Source organism: Echeneis naucrates, chromosome 16, assembly GCF_900963305.1.
Source record: "Echeneis naucrates chromosome 16, fEcheNa1.1, whole genome shotgun sequence".
Classification (NCBI taxonomy): domain Eukaryota; kingdom Metazoa; phylum Chordata; class Actinopteri; order Carangiformes; family Echeneidae; genus Echeneis; species Echeneis naucrates.
Window position 1 is genome coordinate 18,638,797 of NC_042526.1, and position 20,980 is coordinate 18,659,776.

A 20,980-nucleotide genomic window follows, 5' to 3' on the forward strand; every position below is an offset into this window, starting at 1 on the left:
AATCTAACCGGCAGGCACGTTTATGCAGAGAAATGTCAGTGCTATACACAACATTCCTCAGATCCTGGTGGCCAGCCTGTTAGGCTAGCATGTGGGACCCAGACTAAGCCCCGAATCGGGACATTTTTTGTTGATCCTATTCTGCCTAAACTGTTTAAGAAAGGGGGTCAAACAAAAGTCACACCCAGCCAAACAGATGTCATGGGTGGTCCTTATTGTCTTTTTGGCTTTTGACCAGTGCTGCAGGATTTCCTTGGTGCTAGGAGTGAGTGTTTCTGCCCCAAATCAGTCCTGAATATTGAACCTAGTCAACATGTGACTACAAATCTGACACAACTTGAAAAGTTTAATTGCGATGTTCTCTCATTCTGTTTCTTGGGATTACTCACTGGATAACCATTTTAGATCCAGCTGTTTGCACCGGTGAGTTCCATCATCTTCTGCAGCCCCCCTCCCCACTCTATAGTTGTACTAAGTTGTGCTGAATGGTGATGACCTGCCCTCTGCGGTAGGTGAGAAATCACACCGCATGGTAGGCTCTCACGTATCATCTGCATCTCTCACTCACTCCATGCTCCTCCTCTCTGCCTGCCACTAACTGGTGGTAATTGCCTCTGTGTGCACAGTCTCTGTGCAGATCCATTTTCAGTTTATTTTGTGCTTTTGGTGATGTTCCTATATGCTTGTGGTTCTGTTTATATCTGTTAAAGACACACTTTGTGGCAGCAAGTCTTTTTTTCCCTTGGCTTTAACATTTCAGCTTTGCTCATTCAAGCCAAACAAAACTTTAAACTAATGGTCAATGTGATGTTAATATAAGTGTGTGTGTTTATATGAAGTGTGCCTTTAAAAACTGCTTTCCCTGTGGCTCTGCCAAAAGGTAGGAATGATTGTTTTCATATTGGTTTGACTGTTTAATCAATCAATTCTTGTGTTTTTTTTTTTTTTTTCCCCTCCCCCGCCTCCCCTGTGATATTTTGTTGCCCTACAGGCAGAATGGGTTGCCTTAAACTATGTGCCCTTTGCTGAGCGCTCCCTGGAAGTGGTGGTGGACCTCTACCATAAAACTGCGTGCCACAAAGCTGTCATCAATGAGAAGGTTCTGCAGAACATTATCAAGGTATTTTCATCAGGATGTGGTGTTCAGTTTCCATGGGTACCAAACTCCTAGTTAAGCTGTGGAATTGATGGACTTAAAAAATATCAACAAGAAATGCGTTGGATTAGATTAATTTCAAAACACATCACATGTGTATCCTATATTGGGGAGTAAAGTGATAACATTTAGCAGTGAAATCTGACAGTGGCCCAGTAAGGAGAGTGAGACCTAAACATCACTTTGCTCTGACTGTACATTAAACAGCAGTTATTTTTTAGCCTTGTGCGGTGACAAGATTCTGTGAGATGTTGGTGGGTTGTAATTTTAAAAACTGCTCCTTTCGAACCGTAAGTCAAGATGATCTTCTTACGAAGGCTCCAATCAATAAGTTAATCAATATTTTTATGTTAACAATGGATCAGATGACTGCATGCATCTGAAAGGAACTTTTTAAACTCAGACTTATCACTCAGCTGTACATTTCACATTAGTTCTATTGTTCCTTTTAGTCTATTTTAATTTAAAATCTTTTAGATGTAATGCAGATTTATGAAAATGACAATAATCCCCAAAAAAGCCTAATTTTAAGCAAAAAAAAAAAAAGATTTAAAATGCAAGGTGAAAATTAGCTAGTAAATATGATGGAGCATTTAGTAGTTAAAGAACCACATGTTTTCTTTTAGGAGAAAAACATAGCAAAAAGAGCAATGTATATTTTACTTACTTTGCAGGGTAGCTAGAAAAATTACTTTTAATTATGTGTCTTGGCTTATTGTTTGAATGTAATAAGTGAGATATATTTTGAAATCCCTACTTAATTCTGTTAGCTGTCTGAGGAATGTCTTGCCCAGCCTCTGGGAAAATTTCACTTCACTTGTCTCACTTGTCTGACTTCACAACATTGATCTCAAGACTTGCATCTTGCACGTACATAGCACATATGACAAGCAAGTGGATGCCCGATACTTGTGGGGTTTCCAAACCTTTACTTTGTATGCATTGTCTCGAATACTTTTTTTTGTAAGTCATCATAGGCTTCATGTCCTATATCTGCTTCTGACACCTGTGTTCGACTGCTCTTTTCCCATAATCTGTTCATAGGAAACCCCAAACAGAGGAGCGTTCATTTTCCAAAGAACTATTAACAAAGTACAGTACAGATGGATCCAAATCTCACCCCCACCCCTTTTTTGTCTCCAAAACAAGAAAGTGATACTTGTAACCCCAGCTGTTTTCTGAAAAGAGAAACAGATTTTTGTATTGTGAAACATGAAGTAGAACTCTCCCCTATGCAAAAATGTCCAAAAAAGCTGCTTGGATGGTAACTCTGAATTCAAGAGACTCAACGTTTCAGTAAAACGAAAGCTTTTGGGTTACTCTGGTTAGTTCTATGATCTAACTTCTAGTTCTGCTCTTTGTGCAAGTCTCATGTCTCCTTTTTCTCTCTCTAGACTTTAAGAATACCGTTGGGTTTGAAGTATGCATGTCCATCAGAGAGCACCTGGAAGCTTGCTGTTTTGTCTCTGCTCAAGGTGTTGTCAATTGGGCTCCCAGTGGCCCGCCAGCATGCCTCATCTGGCAAGTTTGAGACAATGTGGCCAGAGCTGGCCAATGCCTTTGAAGACTTTCTTTTTACCAAAAGGTAGAGTTTTCGAAAGCCTTCATTTCAGCTGTTCTTACAAGTGAGTACTTAAGAAAGTCTGTGTAGGAAGTTCATTGTTTTGATCGTTTTGCTTTTTGTAGCACACCTCCAGATAACCTGTCCATCCAGGAATTTCAGAAAAATGAAGCTATTGATGTTGAGGTAAATGCTTGTGCCTACTTGTCTAGTATGTCAACCGTGATTGTTGAGTCGATTCACATCCTTGTTGTGTTCTCTTCATTTTAGGTGGTCCAGCTGATCAGCACGGAAATTTTACCTTTTGCCAATTTCATCCCCAAAGACTTTGTTGGCCAGATTATGGCTATGCTCAATAAAGGCTCTATTCACTCTCAGTCTCCCTCATTCACAGGTAAGATTTGACTTTAATTTATTTTTAGTTATGCCCTTAACTTATATGGCACAGTGGTCTAGATGGTTACTTGCTTCTTCCCATGGTCCAAAGACATGTATGGGAGGTTAGTTTTATGCTTGTGATTTTAAAAGTTCCCATAGATGTGTATGTGATGATGGACAGGCAACTTTACCAGGATGTCGCCTTGCCCAATTACAGCTGGGATTGTCTCCAGCCTCCCTGCAACCCTACAAGGACAAGCGGTATAAATAATGGATGCTGTTAACTTTATACATATATTTTTTTATATGTTTATTAATTTTTTCACACATGGGACAGAAAAGCAACCAAGAGCTAGTTATTTTATTTTAGTCAGGTTTTGTTACAATTGTCCTCCCTTTGGAAACAATGGCTGCTGTCAAACTCAGAAAGACAGTAAAGCACTCTCTTTTTGCTCATTGTAAATCACCCCAGAAAGCTGAAATGTAAATGGTTTTCTTTTGACAGAGGCAGAGATCGATGTACGGATGAGGGAGGAGTTTTCCAAAGTGTGCTTTGAGACGTTGCTGCAGTTCTCCTTTAGCAACAAAGTGTCCACTCCACAGGAGGGATACATCTCTCGTATGGCGCTCTCTGTTTTGCTCAAAAGATCCCAGGATGTTCTCCGGCGCTACGTGGAGGATGAGAGGTTGAGTGGACGTTGCCCCTTGCCCAGGTACAACCTTTCCATACGCTTCTGGATACAGGACATTGTGTACCTGTAAAAACAATTTTCGTTCGGAGTTCAGCTCCAATCACTGCACCATGATTCACCTGAAAACCAAGGTCATCCAAGCGCCATCTGTCATCAAGATTTCTCTTGTGTACATAACACAAAACTACTCATATCCTGTTTCACACACTGTTTGAGTGTGAGGTGTAACTCTTAACTGCAATAGTTTTTTTTTCTAAGACAACATGGAAGTTAAATGCTGCCCACAGGGAAAACGCTCCTTCAGTAGCAATAATGGGACGGTGGGAGTGTTGAAAAAATCATTCATTCATTAATTTTTTAGTGCTTATACATTTCCGTGTTGGGGGGATCTGGAGCCAATCCCAGCTCACACTGAGGGTGGGGTACACCCTGGACAGGTCACCAGTCCATCACAGGGCCAACACACAGAGACAGACAGAGACCAACAACCAGTCATACTCACATTCAGACCTACAGACAAATTAGAGCCACCAGTTAATCCAATCATGATGTCTTTGGACGGTGGGAGGAAACCAGAGTACCCAGAGAAAACCCACACAGGCACAGGGAAAACATGCAAACTCCACACAGAAAGGCCCCAGGCTGAGAACCAAACCCACAACCTTCTTGTTATGGAGCAACAGCGCTAACCATTATGCCGCCTTGCTGCATCAAATGGAAATTACACTTAAATACAGGCGATCATTAGTTTTAAACAAAGCATGTATTTAAAAATTGTATAGTTTTTCCAAATAAAAAAAATCAGTACAATAAGAATAGGCAGAAATTTCTTTTATCAAGTGATAACTTGATGGGCAGAGCTTTTATTTATGCTTTAATCAAATTACGTTAATAAAAGTGCCAAACAGGTGCTCCATCTCTCTCAGGTTTTAAATACATTTATACATATCTTCTGATTTATATTATGACCTTAATTCGCAATTTAAATCTTCAATTCCCGGGTGTTGCTCTTTGGGCCTGGTTGTCGCAGCAGCAACCTGGGTTCAAGTCAGGCATGTGGTCATTTGCTTCACGTCATCGGCTCACTCTTTCCTGTGTCTTACTCACTGTCACTTTAAGAAAGGCAAAAAAAGGAACAAATTCAAATTTTTGCTGTTACTACGTGGTTAATTTTGGCAGTAGCATCTGTTTACTTGCGAGTCAGGGAGAAAAACTTTGCATCAAACTCAGTCAGCACGCTAACCAGCTAGCACCTGCCCTATTTGTCATTTTCTGATAGCGACTCGTTTAGCCCCCAATCGACCCCGAACACGCAGCACTGCTCAAAAGGAATATTACAACCACTTGTCTTATCAGTACAATAAAGAGACAATAGCCACTCGCTCCCAGCAAAAAAACACATTCAGCAGCAAAGAAACTTTATAAAAAGCCTCATTCTGTCAGTGATGGGTTTATGATTTCACTTGAGGGCTCATTGCTTTTTCACTTGTCCCATAATTGTAACATCTATGAGTTTGTATGTCACAGCACCTAATGAAGGTCTTTGGTCTTTTTCACTTCAGGCAACAAGTGACAGAGATTATCTTTGTCTTGAAAGCTATCAGCACTTTGATGGACTCGCTTAAAAAGACACAGCCAGAAAATGGTGAGTATCAAAGTGTGTCAAGGATTAAATAGATCTTGGAAAGAGGAGACAAAAAAAAAAAAATCCAATAACGACACTGTATCTATCATCTATTCATTTCAGATAAATGTGTCAGAGTACAGTTGGGACCGTTTTTTTATATCAGTTTTATCTCTAATCTCAATAGAACTGTTTGTTTCCAACAAGGTCAATTACAAGAAGTGATCATATTTTATATATATATATATATATATATATATATATATATATATATATATGTATATTTTTTTACCGTAGTAGATTGAAGTGAGACAAGTGAAATTAAGTTTTTGAAGTGCCCTTCAAGATATTTGCGTTACATTGCCCTTTATTCAGAAAAAAACTAATTTCCATATGCCTGTGGGAATTTTATCAAGGAAATTGTTTCTCTGATTGCCCTCTGTTATAGTTCACATTCTCTTCCTTTGCTTCCCACCCCCAATCCTCCTTTGTGTTTTCTTTTCCTCTTGTTCTGCCATTTTTTTGGTCTACCACCTGTAGTGGATGGCAACACATGGGCTCAAGTGATTGCCTTGTACCCCACGCTGGTAGAGTGCATTACATGTTCTTCATCTGAAGTGAGCTCAGCCCTGAAAGATGCCCTTGGGCCCTTCAAAGACTTTATGCAACCACCCGTCTCCAAAGTACAGAATGGCGAGTCCTGACCAGGCATAGCCTGTGCTTCTTTCTTTTTTCTTTTTTTTTTTAATATTATGAAGAAGTCTTGAATGTGCTCTCTCGACCCACATGCTTCACTAGCGCACAGACATGAACTCTGCGTGAGACCCATCTACAGTGACATGAAGCAACCTATGGTGAGCAGAGATTCAAGGCCCGCTCGGGCCACATCAATGACCCTGACCTTCATATGCATCATTGTATGCTTCTCATGTGAGCTGATAACACCTCTGCCCCTTCCATTCTCATACAGACTGGCTGCACTCTTGTGTTAACTACAAAAATAAATAAAAAAAATCTGTGTTGCCTCTGGGTGTGTGTTGATGATGTTAAAAAAAAGGGGGGGGAGGCGAAAACTGGGACTTTATTGGTCTTAAAAATGAAAAAAGATTTTTGCAACATTTTCAGCAGTGAGGATTTTATGCAAGAAAACAAATCTTACTGTAACATTCCATGTCACCTTTAGCCAGCCATCTGAGACGGGATGTACTTGTCTGTGTAAAATAAATGGGACAATTCTACAATCAGCTTTGTGCTATGAGTGTGCTCAATTGCAATGTCAAAGAGTATTACCACCCAAGTACATGTATTTTACAATATCTGTTTATTAGTATCAGTCAGTTTCTATCAGCTTCCATGTCCCTGCCACAGCGCCTTTTATTTAAAGTTGAAATAGAGGCCTGAACCATCACGACCAACAACATGAAGGTAATATATTTCATCAAGGCAGTCACAGTGGATTAACCCACACACCTCTGCCAAACAAACAACCCCCCCCCCAAAAAAACAAGACAAGTTGCAGCTGTACTGCTTGTTGTCTGTAGGTGGTGGGGGTATTTAAATCACTTCAGCCAGTACTTTGGTTGCCTGCAGGTGGCCACACTGAAACATCTACATCTGCTGGTACGAACAATTTTCACAAAGAAGTATGTATTCCCCAGTGAGGTCACCATCAGCTTTCTAAAGTGTGGTTTTGTGGCTCAGAGAGACTACTTCACCATCACTATCTTGGAAGGGCCTTAGTCTTCTTGTCTTCCAGCAAATAATCCAGAGAGCTGAGATGATGTGTGTGGCAGTGACACTTTGTTGTATGCATTTTTAGAAAAAAAAAAATCACCTCTTACATGTTCTTTCCACAAAGACCAGCTAGCTATAAACATTTTTTTGTACCCAGCTGTAAACATGTTTACATTATTTGCTGTTGGGAATTTGGAGTGTTTGTGCATTGGCCCTTTTGGAGCCAGTCTTCATTGGAGTGAATTCTAGTTGAATTGAGGCCGATTTGAAGGGGGAGCATAAATAGGAAGTTGACTGTTTTTCTGTAGACTCCACTTTCAGTTGAGTGTTTGGAAGTAATCTGATGAAAAACTTAACTCACCCTTGTAGAGATGTAACACCAACTAAATATGCTTTTGTCATTTGTGACTGAGAAACAAGCCAGACTTGTTTATTAATCTATCAGGCAAATGAAAAAAAAAAAACAAAACAGTAGTCATCTAACCCGGATTCAAGTTTTAAAGAAAAAAAAACAAAAAACGATTTTTTTGGTAATATGTGATTGAACATCAAATTGACATAAAACCTGAGAAGTTGAAGATGAACACAGTGGTTTTGGACAAGAAGCTCAGACAAAACGGGACACGTCTTTAGTGTGTTAATCCATATTGTAACTGATCCTAGGGTCCTCAAATAACACATAATAGTTCTACACCACATCAGTATAGTGTGGGAGTTAATATTGATCCAGTTGCATAGATGCTAAAAGGAATTACTTTTCATTTCCTTTTCCTCCCTTTTTGTATTTTACTGCAAAGTCTCTTATCAAATCCCTGTGATCCGCGGTGCCGCCCCCCCCAGGTCGCCGAGCCCTAGCTAAGGACCATCCGCTGGGTCATATGAGGGGAAAGGGCCTGTGTGTGTGTGTGGTGGGGGGTTAGCAGAGGAGGGAGGGGGAGCAGGTCTGCCTGGGCGGGGTTTCCCCTCTTATTTCAAGTCTGCACCGAAGAGCAGCGACACTGAGAGAGAGGACGGTCCACCTTCGGCTGCATGGGAATGTCGCTGAACGCCTGCTGCCTTTCTTCACCTCTGCCCGTTTTCTTCCATCTTTTTTCATTTTTTGTTTTTGCTTCTTTTTGTTTGTTTTTTGAAATATATATTTTTTTTTTCTTGTTTGTAAATCGTCGTGCTTTTGGGCTCCCCTCCTTGCACTGAGCCCAGGCACTGGCTGAGGTAGTAGTTTGTGCTGTTGGTTGGGTTGTGACACTGCCCGCTATGGAGATGACTGCGCAAGCTACTGCCTTGCTAGTGCTGGTGCCTCCACTTCAGCCGAGCAGGAGAAGAAAGGGGAAGGAAAGCATCTAGAAAGGACGGCTTTTTTATTTGTTATTTTTTGGTGGTGTGTGTGTGTTTTTTTATTTATTTATTTATTTATTTTTCTCGGTAAATGCACGTCGCTGCTGTTGTAAGCAGCCATCGTGTGTGTTTTTCAATGCTTCTAAACGGACAATGGCTTGTGCGTTGCATTTGTTGCATTTTGAGCTGAAACCGCCTCACAGCTGTATCATGTGTCCATCCAATAAAACAGTGACTGACTGTGCTGTGGAGGAGGAGGAGAAGGAACAGAAGGACTTTGGTGTTCGCAGTTTTCATTTATACATTTAGATTCATTAACATGTTCTTCATCTTTTAGCTGGTGCTATCATGTCTTTTCTCTTCTTCCTGCAGGGTGAAGGAGAAATAATAATACATGTGTTAGATGGTCAATTTATTTTTTTTAGTATGCAAGTTATGATAATTTGCTTTGCACTTTTTTTAAGAATGCAGAGGCAAGTGGTGTGGATTTGCATAGTTTTCCAGCACCTCAGGCGGAGTGGGCTGTGTAGAAAGCATGTAGGTCAAGTACTGTTGCTATGAGGAGAGGAGTGACGTGGCTCCCGCTGCCCACCGAGGTATCCTACAATACATCTGCTCAAATACACACGATCGAGCTTTATGGCTCTCCCTTCCTTTGTTAATAATGCTGCATACCATCAGACACTAGGGGAGCGTCTCTGTGTGTGCGTGTGCTCCTCCTGCATCCAAACACCTCTTCTATGCAGGGCAGAGCTCAGACATAAATCTGTGCAGCGATGTTGGCACTGTTCACCAAATAATCTGATTATTATGATAAATCTGGGTTGTGTGTGTCTGCTTGCGCCTCAGCATTTGAACTCTATGCTGCACACAGATAGCACATGACTTTAACCCCCCCCCACACACACGCACACCGGGAGCAGAGTGCTGATGTGGGTCATGTGTTGTGAGTTAACCTTTGAAATCCTCCCTCTGGTCCCTAACAGCATCTGGCTGCTCTGTATCACATTAGTATGGTCAGTCAATGGTCTCATGATTGGTGGGGGTGGGGGGCAGATAATGAGCTTGGATTGGCTGTAGGGGGCGGGCAGCACTGGGTCCATGCAACAATGCAAGGCCTGCAGTCGACTTGAACCCACCCCCCTTCCTTCTAAGCCCAGAGGAGAGCATGCCTGACGTTCAGTGACTGACTGAAGATTGAATCCTGCATTTGACCTTCCAAGGATACTTCCATGAAATATTTATGAGTTCACACATGATGGAGTGTCAGACGGAGTTATGCTCATCCTGGGCTACAGTTCCTCCCACTAGCATCTGCCTGATATTACACAATAAATCCTGCTCTAGGTGTTTATTGTGGAGAAACAGGTAGGTTGAAAGGAGAGACTTCTTCCCCTTTGCAGAACACGCCGACTAGTAAACAAACCCCACAGGAAACCGGTAGTTATTGTCAAGCCTGTTGAGTAGCAGCCCACAACGCTGCCTTAAACACATTCGAATAGGTGTAAGAAATACAAGTAATCCAGCCTGCGGGGTAAAGCAAACATCATTCATCATTCCGACCGTATAGAGAGCCAGGCTGTGGACCAGTGAGCTGTGCTGAGGCAGCCCACGTCCTCATCTATCTTGTGTCGGAGCTCTCATTTGAGACTGGCTGCAGATAAATCACTCTGGAGGCACCCAAAGCTCTAAAGCAGTAAATTAGAGCCCGCTGTGGAAAATCTGCCCGCTCACGTAGGGTATCACATCTGCACTGCCGAAGCAGCTGCACCTTGGACAGGACAGTACACCCTTGAGTGTGCATGTGTATTTCTTTTCACCAAGTACCTTCATATATGTTGCTTCTGCAATGTGCTGAAATGAAATAATACAAAACATCTAATGGTTCCAGCTTCTCAGGGATGACGTTTTTCCTGGTTATCTACAGTTAGGAAACTCATTTATACTATTGATCAATCCGCTAATAATTCTCACAATTAACCAATCAATAATTGGGTGTATAACAGAAACCAGAAATAATCATCACACAGTCCACATTTAATTGAACAAGGTGATGCAATTAAATGTGTCTTTTTTTCTTCAACCTACCGCCCAAAAGCCAAAAATATTTAATTTACTCTATCATGAGAATAAGGAAAGAAACAAATTGTCAAATGTAGGATTCTGCAACCATCAGATTTGGCTGAGAAATGACTCAAATTATTAATCAGCTTTCACTTACTGATTAATTTCCTTCAAACAAATAATTGATCGACTAATTATTAAAGCCCTGGATTTAGATTCCATGCATTTGACAAATTGATTGACATGAAATTAATTATCAACTATTTGAATATTATTAATTCATTTCGTTCTTTTTTTGTCAGAACAAAACATTTGCTGGTTTGAGCTTTGAAATTTGGGATTTTTAGTGAAGGACATTACTTTTTCATTCACCCGCTTGCTTTTTATTTCATTTATTTATTTTTTTGGAAGAAATTTTTAAAATTAAAATTATTAGTTGCAGCCAAATTTGAAATATGAAAGAAACACCACTGTCCTCTGAAATCTGGCTTGAGGGCTGTGGCCTTGGCCCTCCCATGTTGCACGCAGTGAGAAACGGCGTCGCCCCTCCAGGACAGGAGATGAGTATTCGCTGCAATCCAACTCAGCATCTCCCTCAGATTCATCCATGGGTGGGGTGGGAGTGCCGTGACCTTGGAAAAACAAGCCACCCACAGCATTGACTGTGTCATCAATGCCGTCATCCAATCTGGACCACACACACGTGTGGAGAGTGGGCGTGGAGTGCCAGATCAGTGCTTGCCTGCCTGGAGGAGGATGCGGTGCTGGCCTGTGGGGACCAGATGGCCCTCCAGCTCCTGCAGAGGACCCAGCAGTTAAGAAACTCCTACAACAGAAATTCAAGATCCTGTGTGTGTGTGAAGCCACAGAGTGGGTGTATATGGGATTTACATTCTCCTACTACCTGTTGATAGGATAACAAGACTTGAAAACTGACTCATAAAAGTCACTATTTGTAATTCTAGACATGGGTGGTCTGTATAGTTCTGCCCTGGCTCTCTGCTCTGCTACTCCTAAGACATTTCACCTTAATAACTGGTTCCTGGTTTAAAAAAATCTTAGAATATATATAAATTACTGAAGATAAAATGGAGATGAAAAAAAAAATACAAATAATGCGCCTACTAATTGCTCAGAGTTGCAAACAATCACAGCGTTGAAGCTTGCTGACATTAATCAGCTCAAAACAGAACATTTCTGAGTTCTCATAATTTTCTCAGGCCCATAAAGACTTTTATCACAGAGGACATGTTGACACATCACAGTAATAAATAGTAAATAACAATAATAATAATAATAATAATAATAATAATAATAATAAACAAATTCCAATCCCCCCTTCACTGTTGTTGTTGTGTTGATGCCGCCTCACTGTCACTGGATGAAGACAGCCATAACTAACATTACTAGTCACAGCTTTGCTTTTCACAGTAGGACGATTCAAAATGGTTGCATGTGACAAAACCCTGTTTGAACTGAATGAAATGAGGGTTGCTCTTGCTTTTTTTGTTCATATGGAAGTTAATCAGGAAGCAGATAGTTCTTGATATAAAATTCACACCACCTGTTGATGCTGGAGTTGCTGTGGTGGTGAAGCTGGGCTAAATTCAGGTTGAGGTGTTTCCACCTTCAAAAACATAGTTTGAGTAAAAAAAAATATCCAAACAAAACAAAACAAAAAACAACATAAAAAAGCTTGTCTAATGGCTGTGGGGAAATGAATTACCTTCTCCGGAGCCTCAGGTGTAAAACTCCTACCAGGTCTACCTTTACCTGTCTCAACGCAAACCAGGGGACTGCCTCTTTGTTCATGTTGTGACTCTGTCATGAACTACAGATGCTTTTGATTGACATCATCCTTCTCAGAATTTTCAAGTATTTGTTCTCACATCTCTTCAGTGGGAGTGTGATATGGCAGAAGCTGCACCTTAATGTAAAGTCAGTTAGTTGTAAGTTAGTCATTCCACACCCATTCCCACTTATGGGAATGAAGTGAGAAACCAGCTGAACTACAGACAAACAACTCACGCATTTCTTCTTTCCTTTGTTATCAAGTTGTCTTTCATCACTTCTGGGTGTTAGCACTTTGGTGTCGAATTACGCCCCTTGCAGCAGCCTTCACCATGAAATCTATCTGTGAACTGATACCCTTCATCCTTCATTCACATATTGCTTTGGGACTCACTTGACACAGTTTGTCAGACTGTTATGGCCACTCTGTAGAGTTACTGCAGTGTTAGAGAGCATTTGTCCCCATTCAAGTTCCTACAGTTTCTACAGTCTGAGGCAGTACAGCCAGGTCTTGTCTTTGGGTCGTTTTCTACAATAAGCCAACATTAAATATCCCTACTTATATACTGTAGTTGTTATTTTGTTTCCTTGTAAATAGTCAGCACATAATACAGCTTTTGATCAATGACACAGCAAAGTAACACAGACGAAAAAGGTCATGAATCACTGTTTTTATTGGGCAGGAAATATTGAACAATTTTCTTTTAAAGTACTGTTCCCAAGTTACAAATAACTACTTACTGTCTTAGCAAGATGTACATCACTTACAATACAAGACTGAAGTGACCACTGAAAAAGTTATGTACAATTTTACACTTAAAATAAGGTACTCTGTTCTATGTTCCACAACAAGAGACTCATTTATTTTTCCCTCTTAAACCCGAATTAATAGGAAAACTGGGGAAAATTGATAACATGATAAGATGTAAGCAGGGAAAAAAAAGGACAAATACGTTTCTTGATTTTTAAAGTTTCCTGTAATATCAACTACTCTATTGCAACACAATGAGTATAAGTCATAAGAAAGGAAAAATAGCAGCTGCAGCCTGAAGTGACTCAGCTGGCGGACTATCTGAAGACTTACACTTTTTTTTTTTTTTTTCAGCTTAACAATTGCGGGTAACTGACTTAATACCCTAAAATCCAAATGGAACAGAGGAGGAATAGTTAATTTATATATACACATGACATCGGTCTGCAGATTAGTGGGTGTTTGTTTTTGTTAGTTGTTTTTTTTTTTTTTACACTGTACAGGCGCTCAAACAAACACACTTAAAAAAAAGTGTAATACCTGGGAGTATTTACATTTTCACATTTATATATATTGTGCAGTAGTTACTGACAACAATCCTGAGATGCGTATTACCATCTCGTCCATGAGAGCACATGCTCTCAACTTGTGCATTGCTTTACTACTTCCTTGGAGATATCCGTAGTTCAGCTCTTCATCATTAATTTTCTGCAGTATTTTTTTTTTCTTTTTTAAAAAGGGGAAGAAAGGATAAGGTTATCCCAGATGATCGGGGGGGGGGGGCTGGTCAAAACATCACATCTCTGACCACAAACATCGTGGCTCCCCCAGCCGTAGAGGAAGCCAACAGAGCACAAGGGATGTGGGGAAACTGCAGAAGTGACAATGAAGAGTTCAAGGCAGGGTCAAATTTTGGTGCCAGTCGCAGTCATGTCGTTCAGTTAATTCTGTTTGTTGGCGTACATGAGGGGGATGATGTAGACAGAGATATCATCTCCGGAGCCTAATCTGTCGTTGGATATCCTCCAGCCACGATCCTTCAGCACCCCTCGTGCTCTCATGATGAGGTCTTGAGCTGCCATTGTGTACCTGGCATAAAAAAAAGTGATAAATAATGGTAAATAAATAAATAAAGGCTTCATCTTAACATGGTGATCAACAAAAAGGTTATAGATAGTTAAATGGTAGAATCTGATGATAGTTATACATAGTACACAGTAACTAAGCACGTCTGTGCGGTGAGATAAAATAAAGAAGAATCCAACAATCCAAAAATCAGTAAACATGAGGTCAAAACATTTGAGACCAAGATCACAAGAGAAGAGTCAGAGCGCCTCATTAATTGTCTTACAAGCTTTCCCTTGACATCAGAGAAATTACTTATTTAAATGTTTGGCTATTTGCATAATTACAAAAAGATAACAATGTTTATCCTCTCCAAATAAGATGGGGTGACAGGAAGTTCAGCCCCGACTGGCGGCTGCAGCTGGTGTGATGGGCCCACATGCCTGTGCTGATCGTCGGGGTCGCAGTTCGCCAGGAAACAGGTGACAAGTTCAGCTACTTCCTGGTTGGAGAGGACATCCCACAAACCATCAGTTCCCAGGACCAGTACGTCGTCAGCTCCATGCTCACACTGCGCCAATGGGTAAACTCTGACCTGACGGTTGAGAGACACATGGTTTCTATGAATCATTTGGACCTGTAAAGAGTCAATTTATAAGAGTTAATTTATAATTAATCTTCTATGGATTTTCCCCACATCTGTACTACAAACTACTTCAAAGCAGGCTGCGAGAGTACAATGTGTGTTCACACTGGAAATTACCAGCAATGTGTATACACCAAATTACACAATAAGCATGCGATGGATGCTATTTTCTCACAATGCAATGCAAAAATGAAGTAAATGAGCTGTGCACAACTGGAAAAGAGAAACAATAGTAATAATAGTAAATGGTAGTGAAATTGCTGTCCAGCAGCCTCTCTCAAAGTGTGCTACTCATAGGATTCCTGTGCTTATGGACACTGTCCACTCTTGTAGCTTCATCAGTCACAGGTTATGCTTTATGCTGTAGATTTAAAATGATCTACTGACATAACAGGGGAAATGTGGATGAACACTTAGCTTGCTCTTAAGTTGTGCTTAACAGCATAACAGTAACAGTAGCCTGTTAACTATCAACTATCACTGAGAAAGGACAAAATCATTGACTGGAGATTTAAAACTGCGTCACTCAAAAGAATGTCAACCAAAACGTCTGACACAACGGAAGTCAGCACTTCAATATTTTGACTAAGCCCACTTTGACCCACTGGTTTCTGAGCTGCCATTTTGAATACCTCCAGTTAATATTTTGGCCATCACCAGAATTCATTTTGTATTGAGGAAGACTTGAAACTACAGAGTGAGAACATAAAAACGCTCAGTGAGCTAATAATTTCAGTGAGAAGTTGGGCCATTTTCCCATAGACCATTATAATCATTATAATCTAACTTCTTTTCGCATCCAGTGGAGCCACCTAATGATAGTCAGATAGAAAGTTGATTTTAAGCTCTTCAGCATTGGCTTCACTTTACAGACCCAGAACCTTCATTCACTTTTAAACAGTGTTCACATACAGGAATTAATACACTGTCCCACTTCATCAGGCAAAAGCCTCAAATGTAATAACAATGCATGCATAGCCACAGCCATGTGGTTTTGGGGATGTTGGAGAGTTAGTTGGTCTAAAAGTTTTATTCAAGAGTGCTAGTCCTTGATATGAAAAGGTTGGAAAAACACTGCAAAAAATGTTGGATTAGGCAGTTACCCTGTGCTGCAGTTAGATTGACATCTGATTTCACATGTATTTAATAATTTCCTGATCTGTATATAACAGCTGGAGCAACACACATGAAATTTGGTATGAAATATGTATTAGTAGCGTGAGAGAAGAGAACGAAAAGTGGACATGCCGCCTCTTTTCCAGTGTAATGTGGACAGTGTTTGTAGTATGGCCCTAATTCAATGCAAATAACACTTTTTATTGATATTTCTCTGTATTTAACAAGTAAATGAAATGACATGTTTCTACATTTCTGCAAATAAAAGCAAAAGCTTTTGCACAGATAGATCCCACCAGAAGTAAGCGAGAAAATGATTATGCTTAACTTCAGTGAACTTAGCATTCAGGCCCAATTTTCTTTTTGCATCTTCTTTCAGACATTTTTCTGAAAGCAATTGATGGCCTCAATCTTCCAGAGACACGCTTAAACAAAGAGTTATGTTACTGTGGCAACACAAACTTTCAAATTACTATGGTCGAACAAAAGCACACTGCGCACAGAAATAGCATGCAAAATAATGCCAACAGCCTTTGGACTAGCAAAACAAACAAACAAACTATTGGTTACCCTTAGCTTCATGCAATTCCTTTCATGAAGGCGTTACCTTCACAGCAGATGCATCAACCTAATGCAGAGGCTATTACTGTGAAAGTAGCAAAGTATGTCCCTGGTGGCTGTGAAAGCCATTATGAAGAAGCCAGAATGACTATGTGGATCAGGAGACTCCATGTAGTTGTAAAACCTTTTAGTTTAAGTTTAACTTTGCAAGAAAGAAAAGGAGAGAGGTCACTGAACTGAAAGAGATGACAGTTTTACCAGAAGCAATTTCAAAACCGATTTCAACAACATCAAAATCTAGTCTAGATGGGGGTCATGACCACAGCATTTGTTTTCCCGTTTTTTTATTTATTTTTTCTTTTTTCTTTAGTGCCCACATTTGATCTTATGAGAATGATCTGAGGACTCCAAATGTCAAGGTCAGCTTTTTTTTCTTTTCTTTTATCTAACCTGTGAGCGTGCAGTATTTCAAACCTCTTGGCAGAAACATTTTTCCCACCTCCTGCACATAAATGATTTCTTTATGTAGAACTTTTTCCTGTATTTAACATCAAACAGGACCTCGACTGTGCCCCTGACATGTCTTAAGTCCGCAAATAGTGTGTTTATGCTCTGTCTGAAACAATTGCTGCTGCGGGGGATCTCAGAGGGGAAAATCGGAAAAGAAATTTAAGATCAAAAAGGAGGCTGAACTATGACTGAACTCGGAGGGTGATGAATTAAAGATCAAGAGGATTCATGTGCTTCATTACTGCTGCAATCATGCAATAGACACAGGGAAGGAAAGGAGCCACTGCAGAGTGGAGGCTGGTTGGGAATGTTAACGTGCACATTGACCGTGCAGTTTGCAGCGGGAAACGCTAAAAGGCATTTCAGTTGCTGTTCCCTCTGCTAGCTCTCATTTTAACTGGAGGTCAATAACATGCTCAATGCTACTGAGGACCTGTGTTGCATTTCCTTTGTGAAGTTTTGTATCGCTCAAACGTTGATTACTTTTTCAACAATTCATTTTCGAACATAAAGAACTCTCATATAATTGGTATTGAAAATGGAAAACGACTATGTTTTCTTCCTTGCTGACTAATTTAGGTGAAAGAGTAAGATGGTTGGAGCAGGAAACATTGCAGGGACTCGTCACGTGTTCCAGATCCAGACTAAGATCGGTATTCGTATTGTATTTTTTTGTTCCCCTTTTTGTGAAACGTAAAAAATTTATTCAACTGTCGAAGTCATATAACAAATGAATTTTTGGGAAGCAAAAGTTTCAGGGTGGTAAGGTGACATACATGCATTTCCAAACTTTGGACTATTAACAATCGTGTGTGAGCATGAATGAGGAATCAGAAGTAATACTGAAAGATAAAATTTTGTAAATGTGGCCTCACCTCTGGGCAGCAGGACAGGAAGGGTTTGATGTAGATGTTGGAGTCATGCACTTTCAGATTGTGATCCCCAAGGCCTCGTGTGACCCCGATGGTTGCCAGCACACGAGCCTGCAAAAGATGGAGATGGATATGAAGGACAATGTCTGAGGTTGATGTAACTCACTAATAACAATGGTTCACTTTCCTCTTCTTCATTCAACATGGCTCTTTTTACATTGTGTCCGTTCCATAAAAATAGATAAAAGGGATACAGTGGAAGTCTCATTGGATATTTTGAGTTCATTATAAGTCAGGTCTTTGTGCAGCTTTGGCAGTCTTTGCCGCTGGTTATGGTGACATTGCACTCATTTTGATCACTGAGATGTGCAGATGCAGCCTGACATCACCGCTGCAAAGTTTACCTGGGTTATAATTTACCAATTATTTGGAAGGTGAGGTTTAGTATTCCCCAAAGGTTGAGAACATCTATTATTCTTAGTATTATTAGTGTAGTAATGGATAATAGTGTATATCACTGTGATATATATATCACATATATCACAATAATAGTGTAGTATATACTACACTATTATTCTTAGTGTAGTATAATACTACACCTAGTATTCTATAGTATAGAATGTACAGCTGGATCATCTTCCTGAGATTTAATCCCTGAGTTTCAATAGGGTAGAATTATCCAGTGGCCACAAAGGAAAAACTAGGGAGTGGTAACTAGTTAAAGAACATTTTGACATTTGTGATTTTGCTCCTGAGCAGAGACTGTCTAAGGGTTTAGGATTGTGTTCATCTGGATGGTTTCTGATACATCCCGAATGTGTATGACTGTGAAGCAAGATCTTCTTAAACAAGAGTGTTTATATACAGTACAGGCTAAGTTTGGACACACTTTCCTATTAATTTGAATGAGAAGGTGTGTCCAAACTTTTGGCCTGTATTGTATATATATATATGTCAAACCTCCTTGGATGAGAACACTAAAATACAATGTGACTTTCATGCCTGATAACTATAAAGAAATTATCTGTGCGATGTATCCCTAGTGACATTTCACTGAAGAATATACACTCACCTGGAGTAAATCTATTTCTGGATGTATGTGTATCATTTTGGCAAATAAATACAAGCTCATTGTCAGCATCTTCAACTTTTGCAATTGCCTAATGACCGTTCCCCTTGTCCCAGAAACCATCAAACCAATTTGCTCTCTGTACGAGCCTTCTTTAGATTCCCTCTGTCTGCACAAATTGCCACCGCAGCCTCTAAAACTGGCTGCTGGCACCAGGCTGGGGAACTGGGCTAATTGAATCTACTGTACGGTGTATGAAAAAGGGCGGCATAGAAGGACAGCGAGAGGATTGCGAAGGCAAGCGATGGCTGGTAGGTATGAGCTTGGATCAGTATGCAGCACAGAGAAGGAGATACAGAAGGGGGAGTGTTTCAAAGTGGCGGTGAAGCTCCTCTGGCAGAGAAAGGGAAACATCCTGGGATTAATTGTTGAGAGCTGGGGCCCAGTAGGCTCTGTGCTGGGCTTTGAAGTGCTCTGGTGTTACTCTCCCTTGCACAAAGCCTCCTCGCTGTATCTAGCCATCCATCTACACGACTTACTTCAAAGGGAGAGGATGCAACGTGGGCACGGCCAACTGTGCAGCGGTAAATCCGAACATGATTGGAGGCAGAGTACTGTTGGGTGACATCTGGCCCAGTCATCAGTCAAACACAAATCTGTTGTCTGTCTGTGTGAAAGCGCAGACTGGAGAAGGCCACAGAGAGAACACATTCATTCCTCTTTCATGTTTCCTCTGACCTTTTTAATGCATCAAGCACAAGATGCATCACACCACCATACGTGCGGAATCACTGAGGAAGAGGAAAATGTCACTAACACTGTGGTGCAAGTCTTGACCTTTTCTATTGTTTTTTCTGTTAAGATTTTCCTGAAAGCCGGTATCTTATCTGCTTTATGTTCCAATTAAAGTATGTCACTTTTCATCCGTTCGCCATCCCATTTTCATCATCTAACATGTTGCCCTAATGGGACTCCCATCACTGACCTCCTCGTCTGTGTTGGTGCTTTTAGACTAAAAATGTGGCACTAAATGATCACAGAGGAAAGTTGCTCTGTGATGTAGGTTTGTGAGGGATGTGAATCCGTCTGGAAAAAGAGGGCAGGAATGCTTTCCACTTGCAGGCTCCACCACATGGCGATGGAGTTTAAGGGTGCTGACTAAAGGTGCCCTGGCGAGCTTTGATTACAGGTGAGGCATGCAAAGTAGTGGGAGTAACTTTTGCAGCGGGGTGGCCCCCGAGTATTTCTTACCTTTTTCCCCTCACCGTAGATCAGGGGAAACTTTAGGTCGTCATCTTCTATGGTTTTATATGCCCTGTGCAGAGAGGAGAGGACACTTTAATGGCATTTTGGTTTATAGGAGGAAATGTACACATGCCCTGGAGATACATCACCCCCCCCCCCCCCCCCCCCCCCACCCGCAACCACCATCACCACCAACAGGCCTTGCTGGGGGCGACTGGCACAGAAAGCAAGACTATGATAGGAGGGAAACGAGACTGGGGAGGGAGGGGGGAGGTGGTTCCTTGACATCACACAGGGCCTTTGCATTATTCCCTCCTTATTTTCTACTTTTTCTCTCACTGATCTTGTCTCACCATTGTCAAAAACAGAGACATCTATAGATGTATGGTTTACTGATGGCTTCCTATGACTGTCTGTTGCAGTGAGGTGTGCACGTCTGTGTGTACACATGCATGCGTTTTTCTGCGAGAGTATCAATGTTCACATTCCCCTTCTCTCAGAGCGGTGTTTAAACTTCCCAAACTAATGAATAATTTACAATCTTCAGACTTAATCCAGCTAGAGCTGCTGCACAAGGAAAAACGGTGATGCTGTACACAATCCCACCAGGTCTGAATATCCTTTTTCACCTTTCCAGCACAGACAGTTGTGGTGGAGATGCCGTGCACTAATGTACTCTGTTTCTTTTTCTCGCCTAATTCCCACTGAGCAGTTTCACTTCAAAGTAACAGCTGTTTCACTATGCAGCACTAGAAACATTACAAATTGGAGCCAATTTCCAGTAGAGCCGCCAGGATAAAGTTTTCCATT

General features: G+C 40.8%; 2 protein-coding genes across 6 annotated transcripts in view; one reads left to right on the forward strand and one right to left on the reverse strand.

The window, feature by feature from the left end:
* Window positions 1-6,644, forward strand: part of mon2 (MON2 homolog, regulator of endosome-to-Golgi trafficking) — a 36,471-nt gene extending 29,827 nt beyond the window's left edge. For 2 of the 5 annotated variants that reach the window (XM_029522438.1, XM_029522442.1), the window contains 8 exons: window positions 406-423; window positions 992-1,120; window positions 2,551-2,741; window positions 2,843-2,903; window positions 2,988-3,111; window positions 3,601-3,808; window positions 5,350-5,432; window positions 5,952-6,644. In XM_029522438.1, coding sequence (XP_029378298.1) covers window positions 406-423; window positions 992-1,120; window positions 2,551-2,741; window positions 2,843-2,903; window positions 2,988-3,111; window positions 3,601-3,808; window positions 5,350-5,432; window positions 5,952-6,115 — 978 coding nt within the window. In that variant the 3' untranslated portion in view covers window positions 6,116-6,644. The remainder of the gene's footprint in view (window positions 1-405; window positions 424-991; window positions 1,121-2,550; window positions 2,742-2,842; window positions 2,904-2,987; window positions 3,112-3,600; window positions 3,809-5,349; window positions 5,433-5,951) is intronic. The other 3 variants (XM_029522440.1, XM_029522441.1, XM_029522439.1) reach the window with 2 other exon arrangements.
* Window positions 6,645-13,421: 6,777 nt separating this feature from the next.
* Window positions 13,422-20,980, reverse strand: part of ppm1h (protein phosphatase, Mg2+/Mn2+ dependent, 1H) — a 34,513-nt gene continuing 26,954 nt past the window's right edge. Inside the window, exons 7-10 of the mRNA XM_029522885.1 lie at window positions 20,177-20,240; window positions 17,860-17,967; window positions 14,595-14,746; window positions 13,422-14,175 (exon numbers count right to left, since the gene is read on the reverse strand). Of these exons, the coding sequence (XP_029378745.1) occupies window positions 14,028-14,175; window positions 14,595-14,746; window positions 17,860-17,967; window positions 20,177-20,240 (472 nt within the window). The 3' untranslated portion in view covers window positions 13,422-14,027. The remainder of the gene's footprint in view (window positions 14,176-14,594; window positions 14,747-17,859; window positions 17,968-20,176; window positions 20,241-20,980) is intronic.